General features: G+C 37.0%; 1 protein-coding gene across 1 annotated transcript; it reads right to left on the bottom strand.

The window, feature by feature from the left end:
* Positions 1-8,154: 8,154 nt before the first annotated feature.
* On the bottom strand, positions 8,155-8,673 carry LOC138870129 (uncharacterized). Its single transcript, XM_070147792.1, has one exon. The coding sequence runs from the start codon at positions 8,671-8,673 to the stop codon at positions 8,155-8,157; it is 519 nt and encodes a 172-aa protein (XP_070003893.1).
* Positions 8,674-8,878: the final 205 nt, after the last annotated feature.

The following is an 8,878-nucleotide window of genomic DNA, read 5'->3' as shown; positions in this document are numbered from 1 at the left end:
GCACACGCCTTCTACATGGGTCGGGCGACCGGACTCGGATCGCCTAAAATTTTGCTTGACCATAAAAAACAACCTAAGGAATAATAGTCACAACCTAACCATGACCGTTACTCATTTTTTGGCATTTCAGGACCATAAAATTTGAATTCCGTCTAATTCCCAAATTTCCGTATGTAGCCCACGCCTTCTGTGTGGGCCTGGGCGATTGAACCCGGATTGCCTAAAGATTTGCCTGACCATAAAAAATGACCTAAGGATTAATAATCACCATATTTTAGGGTTATAAAACTTGAATGCCACCAGATTTCCAAATTATCGTGTGCTATAGCCTGCGTCTTCTGTATGGGACCGGGCGACCAGACCCGGATCGCCTAAAATTTTGTTGGCCTATAGAAAATGGCCTAAGAAAGAATAGCCACCTTCTCGCCATTGTCGTTACTCATTTTTTGATGTTTTAGAGCCATAAAACTGGAATTCTGCCCGATCCCCAGATTTTCGTATGCTATAGCTCACGCCTTCTGCATGGGCCTGGGCGATCGGACCCGGATCTCCTAAAATTTTTCTGGACCATCAAAATGACCTAAGGAACAATAATCACTATCTCGTCGTGACCATTACTTGTTTTTTGGCATTTTAGGGCCATAAAACTGTAATTCTACCCGATTCCCAAATTTTCGTGTGCTATAGCCGATGCTTTATGTATGGGCCTGGGCGGTAGGACCCGCATCACCTAAAAAAATTTCCGACCATCAAAAATGACCTCAGGAACATTATTCACCACCTTTCCATTGCCGTTACTCATATTTTGGTGTTTTAGGACCATAAAACTTGAATTCCGCCCAATCTTAGATTTACATGTGCTATTACCCATGCCTTCTGCATGGACCCGGGCGACCGTACCTGGGATGCCAAAAATTTTGCTGGACCATCAAAAATGATCTAAGGAATAGTCACTGCCTCGCCATGAGTGTTCCTCATTTTTTGGTATTTTAGGGCCATAAAATTAGAATTTCGCTCGATTCCCAAATTCTCGTGTGCTATCTGCATGAACTTGGGCTATCGGCTTCAAATTGCCTAAAACTTTGCGGGACCATCAGAAATAACGTAATGAACAATAGTCATCATTTCGCAATGATCATTCCATGTATTTTGGTGTCTTAGGACCAAAAAATAGAAATTCAGCATGATTTCTATTTTTTGTGTGCTATAGTCCACGCCATCTGCATGAACTTAGCCGACCAGTTCTGAATCACCTAAAATTATTCGGGCCCATCAGAAATGACTGAATGATCAATAGTCATCACTTCACCAAGTCCGTTCTCAATTTTTGGCATTTTAGGGCCATAAAACAGGAATTTAGGATGATTTCCAATTTTACATATGATATAGTCCACGCCATCTGCATGAACTCTGGTGACCGGCTCATAATCGCCTAAAAATTTGAGGGCACGTCAGAAATGGCCCAATGAATAATTGTCTTCTTTTTGTCATAAACATTCCTCATTTTTTGGTGTTTTAGGGTGATAAAACAAGAATTCAGCAAGATTTTCGAATTTGTTTCGTGTGATATAGTCTACACCATCTGCATGAATTTGGGCAACCAGCTTCGAATCACCTTAAATTTTGCGGGCCCATAAGAAATGGCCTAATGAATAATAATCATTGCTTCTCCATGACTGTTCCTCATTTTTGGGATTTAGGGCCATAAAATAGGAGTTTAGGATGATTTTCAATTTTTTGTGTGCTATATTCCAGGCCATCTACATGAACTCAGGCATCTAGCTCTAAATCGCCTAAAATTTTGTGGGCCCATCAAAAATCACCTAATGAAAATTACTCATCACTTTGCCATGACCGTTTCTAAATTATTTTACGTTTTAGGGCCATAAAACAAAAATTCAACATGATTTTCGAAGTTTCGTGTGCTATAGTCCACGCCATTTGCATGAATTCGGGCAACCAGCTCTGAATCGCCTAAAGTTTTGCGGGGCAATAAAAAATGACCTAATGAACAATAGTCATTACTTCGCCATGACCGTTCCTCATTTTATAACTTTTGAGAACCAAAAAATAGGAAATTAGGATGATTTTCGAATTTTCATGTGCTAGTCCACGCTATCTGCATGAACAGGGGCTACCGACTCCAAATCGCCTAAAATTTTGCGAGTCTATCAAAAGTGGTGTAATGAACAATAGTCATCACTTCGACATGACCGTTACTCGTATTTTGGTATTTTAGGGCCATAAAATAGAAATTCAGCATGATTTATGATTTTTTATGTGTTACAGCTCATGCCATCTGCATGAGCTCGGGCGATTAGCTCTGAATCACCTAAAATTTTTATGGGCCCATCAAATATGACCTAATGAATAATAGTCATTTCTCCTAGACCATTCCTCGTCTGTTGGCATTTTAGGGCTATAAAATAGGAATTCAGGCGATTTCTAATTTTCCGCATGCTATAGTCCACGCCATTTGCATGAACTCGGGCGACCGGCTCTGTATCACTTAAAATTTTGTGGGCACATCAGAAATCACCTAATGAAAATTATTCATCGCTTAGCCATGACAGTTCCTCAAATTTTTGATGTTTTAGGGCCATAAAACATGAATTTAACATGATTTCCGAATTTCGTGCGCTATAGTCCACGACATTTGCATGAATTCGGGAAACCGACTCTGAATTACCTAATATTTTGCGGGACCATCAGAAATGATCTAATGAACAATACTTATGATTTTGCCATGAATGTTCCTCGTTTTTTTGGTGTTTCAGGGCCATAAAATAGAAATTCAACTAGATTTTCGAATTTTCTTGCACTATATAGTTCACGCCATCTGCATGAATTGCGCGATCAGCTCTTAATCATTTAAAATTTTACTGGCCCATAAGAATTGGTCTAATGAACAATAATCATCACTTCGCTATGACCGATACTCGTTTCTTAGTATTTTAGGGCTATAAAATAGGAATTTAGAATGATTTCTAAATTTTCGAATGCAATTGTCCACACCATCTATATGAACTCGGCAACTGGCTCTGAATCACCTAAAATTTTGCAGACTCATCAGAAATCACCTAAAGAATAATACTTATCGCTATGCCATGACCGTTCCTTATTTGTTTTGATGTTTAGGGCCATAAAATGGGAGTTCAGCATGATTTTCAAATTTTCATGCGCTATAGTCCATACCATCTGCATGAATTCGGGCAAACGACACCGAATTGCCTAAAATTTTGTGGGCCCATCAGAAATGACCTAACGAACAATATTCATTACTTTGCTGTGATTGTTCCTCATTTTCTGATATTTTAGGATTATAAAACAGAAATTCACTATGATTTCTAATTTTTTGTGTGCTTTAGTCCACGCCATCTTCATGAATTCGAGAGACGGGTTCCGAATTGCCTTAAATTGTGGGCCCATCAAAAATGAACCAATAAACAGTAGTAATTGCTTCTCCATCAATGTTCCTCATTTTGTTGGTGCTTTAGGGCCATAAAACAAGAATTCTGTTATAAAATAATAAAAGAAGAAGAACAATATTGCAGAGAAAGAGAGAGTAATTCTTATTGAATTTTGGGATGATTTACAATGGGATAAGACCCCTCTATTTATAGAGGAAAAATGACTTAGCCACAAAGTAAAACTCTCTACAAGATAGACATTTACTCTAAATAGAATTCTATTCATAACACTCTCCCTTGAATGTCTACTCGATAAGTAATGTGCCTCATTAAAACCTTAACTAAAATAAAACCCAATGGGAAAAAATTCTAGAAAAGGAAAAAGAGTACACATGTTTAATAATACGCCTTTTAGTTGCCTCGTTAAAAACCTTGCAAGAAAAACTCAGTGGGACAAAACCTTGTAAGAAAAAAAGAGTGCAATGCGCATTAAACCCCCCCTGATGAGAGCATCATTTCACATCCTTGAGCCTTCGCATCCCAATCTTGTATATTAGCTTCTTGAAGGTTGACGTCGGTAGAGATTTTGGAACAAATCAGCCATATTATTACTTGAATGAATCTATTGCACATTTATATCACCATTCTTTTGAAGATCATGTGTGAAAAATAACTTTGGTGAAATGTGTTTTATTCTATCTCCTTTTATGAATCCTCCCTTCAATTGAGCTATGCATGCTGCATTATCTTCATACAAAATTGTGGGTAACTTGTCACATTTCAAACCACATTTGTCTCAAATAAGATGTATTATAGACCTCAACCACACACACTCTCGACTTGCTTCATAATAGCAATTATCTCGGCATGATTAGATGAATTAGCCACAATTGATTGCGTACTTGATCGCCAAGATATGGCAGTGCCTCCACAGGTAAATACATAACCTGTTTGAGACCGAGCCTTGTGTGGGTCAGATAAATACCCAGCATCAGCATAACCAATAAGATCGGGACTGCAATTGTTGCCATAAAATAAACCCATATCGGTAGTCCCTTTTACATACCGCAATATGTGTTTGATTCCATTCCAATGTCTCCTTGTAGGAGTAGAGCTATATCTTGCTAAGACATTAACTGAAAAAGTTATGTCAGGCCTTGTAGTATTAGCAAGATACATTAGTGCACCAATTGCACTAAGATATGGTACTTCAGGATAGTGTAGCTCTTCATTCTCTTCTTGAGGCCCGAATAGATCCTTATTCACATCAAGTGATCGAACAACCATCGAAGTACTTAATGGATGTGCTCCATCCATGTAAAACCGTTTCAATACCTTTTCTATGTAGGCAGATTGATGAATAAAAATTCCGTTTGCCAAATGTTCAATTTGCAAACCAAGACATAATTTTGTCTTTCCGAGATCTTTCATCTCGAATTCCTTCTTTAAATAATCAATTGCCTTTTGGAGTTCTATAGGAGTTCCAATAAGGTTTATGTCATCAACATATACGGCAAGTACAACAAATTCCGATGTTGTTTTCTTTATAAAAACACATGGGCAAATGGCATCATTTGTATAACCTTCCTTTAATAAATACTCACTAAGACGATTATACCACATTCGTCCTGATTGCTTTAGACCATACAAAGATCTTTGCAATTTGATTGAAAATATTTCCCGGGACTTTGAATTATGTGCGTTTGGCATTTTAAATCCATCAGGAATTTTCATGTATATCTCATTATCAAGTGAGCCATAAAGGTAGGCGGTAACCACATCCATTAAATGCATGTCAAGCTTTTCATGGACAACAAAACTAATGAGATAACAGAATGTTATACCTCGTTTTTCTCATTTCTCTTGCGTACAAAAATCCATTTATAGCCAACAGGCTTAACACCATTAGGTGTTTGGACTACATGCCCAAAAACTTCACGTTTTGCAAGTGAATTCAACTCTGATTGGATTGCTTCTTGCCATTTTGGCCAATCAAGTCTTTGTCGGCATTCTCCAACAGATTGAGGTTCAAGATCCTCACTTTCTTGCATAATGCTAGATGCAACATTATATGCAAAGACATAATCCACCGCTATATCCACTCGATTCAACTTTGTCTCAATATCGATTGGATTTATTGATAGTTCCTTATTTTCTTGAGCCTCTGGCTTAGTGGATTCCTCATGAATCTCAGAATTTATTAAATCGTGCATTTCTTCATGAGGTTATTTTGTGGTGTCATTTTGATAATTTGTTTTCCTTTTTCTAGGATTTCGATCTTTAGAACCTAATGGTCTGCCACGTTTTAGGCGTGCTTTTGACTCATTAGCTATGACACTAGAAGATTGTCCAATAGGGACATCAAATACGGATTGGAACATTCTCTGCAGGGATATGTGATTTTGTTATCCTTTTCAAATCCATAAATGCGTTTGGCATTTGATTTACGATTCTTTGCAAATGGATAATCTTTTGCACCTCTTTTTCACAAATAGAGGTACATGGATCAAGATGAGATAATGATGAATTTTTCCACAAAATTTCCCGTTTGGTTTCACCAACTTCTCCCCCTAATTTTGGGAAAAGTGTCTCATCGAATCGACAGTCTGCAAATCGTGTAGTAAACAAATCCCCCGTCAATGTTTCTAGGTAGCGGATGATGGAAGGCGATTCAAACCCAACATATATTCCTAACCTTCTTTGTGGACCCATTTTGGTGCGATATGGCGGTGCTACAGGCACATATACTGTGCATCCAAAAATTCTTAAATGGGATATATTAGGTTCATGACCCAAAACTAGTTCAACGAGGAATATTTATGATAATTTGTCGGTCTGAGACGAACTAGCATTGCTGCATGCAAAATGGCATGACCCCAAACAGAAGTGGGCAGCCTCATTTTCATGAGTAACGGTCTTGCTATCAATTGCAGACGTTTAATTAAAGACTCTGCAAGACCAGTTTGAGTGTGAACATGAGCTACAGGATGTTCCACTTTTATCCCAATTGATAAGAAATAATCATTAAATGCTTAGGATGAAAACTCAACAACATTATCAAGTCTAATAGACTTAATTGGATTATCGGGAAATTGTGCCCGTAATCGAATTATTTGTGCCATTAATTTTGCAAACACGAGGTTGCAAGATGACAATAGGCACACATGGGACCATCTAGAAGATGCGTCTATTAAGACCATAAAATATCTAAACGACCCACTAGGTGGGTGAATAGGTCCACAAATGTCCCCTTGTATACATTCCAAAAACGCAGAGGACTCAATTCCAACATTTGTTGGTGATGATCTAATAATTAACTTGCCTTGATAACAAGAAGTGCAAGAAAATTCATTATTTAAAAGAATCTTTAAATTCTTTAATGAATGCCCATTTGAGTTTTCTATAATTCGTCTCATCATAATTGATCCAGGGTGTCCCAATCGATCATGCCAAAGTAAAAGTATTGGAATCGGTAACCTTTTGGTTTACAATAGAATGTGCCTCAATTGCACTAATTCTTGTCCAATACAGGCCACAAGACAAAGATGGGAACTTCTCAATAGCCCTTTTCTGGCCAGAGACATTTTTGGTAATGATGAGATATTCAAGATGATTCTCATCTATTGTCTCAATATGATATCCATTTCGGTGGATATCTTTAAAACTCAACAAGTTCCTCTTGGACTTGGAGGAGAACATTGCATTCTCTATGATAAGTATTGTTCCCTTAGGCAGAGTTATAGTACCTCTTCCAGAGCCTTAAATTAATTTACTACTACGAGAAATTGTAGTAACATCTGCCTTACACATATTTTTGAGTGAGAGAAATATTTTTTCTCTTTGAATATTGTATGTGTCGTACATGAATCAACTAAACAAATATTTTTACAATTGAATTTGATTCAAGTTTGTTTTGAGAGATATCTATATTTGCTTCACATGGTTTCACATACAAAAGAAATATACAAATAAACATTAGTATTTTCAAAGAAAAGGAAAAGAAAACAAAGTTAAGTCAATGATTCAATAATGACTTTTAAAGTAATTTTAAGCAAATTTTGATTTTGATACAAACAATTACGTAGAAAAATAATGCAGTCATATACTACTAAAATCTTGTTAAGTAAAGCTTCATTCGATCTAGATGGCTCGTAAACAGTAATACATTTTAAAAAGGTCTAATTACTGAATGTGTTTTTGTATTATCCACAGTTTAATTTTCAAAGATCATGTTAATAGATAGTAACTAAAAATTACAAATTTAATGATTGTAAAAAAGAAATAAAAACGGGTACTTCCCTGGGTTATGTCACACTTCACTGCCACTCTTTCAAAAAAAATTCATTCAATTCCTTTCTAGTTACAATTCTCCCCCTATCCCAAAATTAGTAAAAGACAGTAAATGCTCGCCCTCTCAGAAACGGAATTTTATCGGAAGCAATTATTTATAAAATCGCATGAAATGTATGTGTATTTTTGCGGCGAGATTTATAAAATAAATAATATTGTTTTATACTAATGACTACTACTCATGTAAAGAATTGTAATTACATGATGTTTATTCACTAACTATTAAAAATAGGCAAACATAAAAGTTGAACTACTCAATCATCTTTAACCACGGATCCATCACCGATCAAGTGGTCTATTTTTCCATCAGGGTGCTCAAAGAAGTCTGCCATATCTAAGTGGGTGATGTCAAATTCATTGTCATAGACAAAGTTAGCTTTGGGGCCTTTGTTCTTTAGAGATGCTTGATAAAGCTCACCAAATGTCTTGGTACACGACAAATATTTATCCAATGGCATTTTCCACCGCAACGATAACATTCGGTTTCTGAACCATCTGCCTTTGGTTTCTCATCTTTCCCTTTCCACTTTTGGTGGTTATTTTTCTTTGGGAGGTGATTAACACCAAGAAAATTTCTTCCTTGTCCATGGCCACGGCCACGACCATGACCACGACCACGAATAGGGCCACGGCCTTGTCCACGCTTAGCATAATGGGAATACACCTCATCCACTTCAGGCAATGGTGTAGACCCAGTGGGTCGATTTTCGTGATTTCTCATGAGCAAATCATTGTTTCGCTCAGCCACAAGGAGAAGAGAAATCAACTCAGAGTACTTTTTGAAACCTTTCTCTCTATATTGCTGTTGCAAGACCATATTGGAGTCATGAAACGTTGTGAACGTTTTTTCAAGCATATCATAATCAGTGATAGTATCTCCACAGAGTTTCAATTTAGAAGTAATTCTGAACATTGCAGAATTATATTCAGAAACAGACTTAAAGTCTTGGAGCCTCATATGAGCCCAATCATATCGTGCTTGTGGAAGAGTGACCAACTTTAAGTTGTCATTTCTTTCCTTTAAGCCATTCCACAAAACAAGTGGATCTTTGACGGTAAGATATTCTATTTTCAACCCTTCATCAAGGTGATGGCGCAAGAAAATCAAGGCCTTAGCA

The sequence above is a fragment of the Nicotiana sylvestris genome, chromosome 6 (assembly GCF_000393655.2).
Source record: "Nicotiana sylvestris chromosome 6, ASM39365v2, whole genome shotgun sequence".
NCBI lineage: Eukaryota > Viridiplantae > Streptophyta > Magnoliopsida > Solanales > Solanaceae > Nicotiana > Nicotiana sylvestris.
This window is presented reverse-complemented; position numbering and strand designations above follow the sequence as displayed.

What these genes read in the sequence shown, in the direction of transcription:
- LOC138870129 (XM_070147792.1), bottom strand. Translation starts at nt 8,673, where the DNA reads ATGTTCAGAATTACTTCTAAATTGAAACTCTGTGGAGATACTATCACT.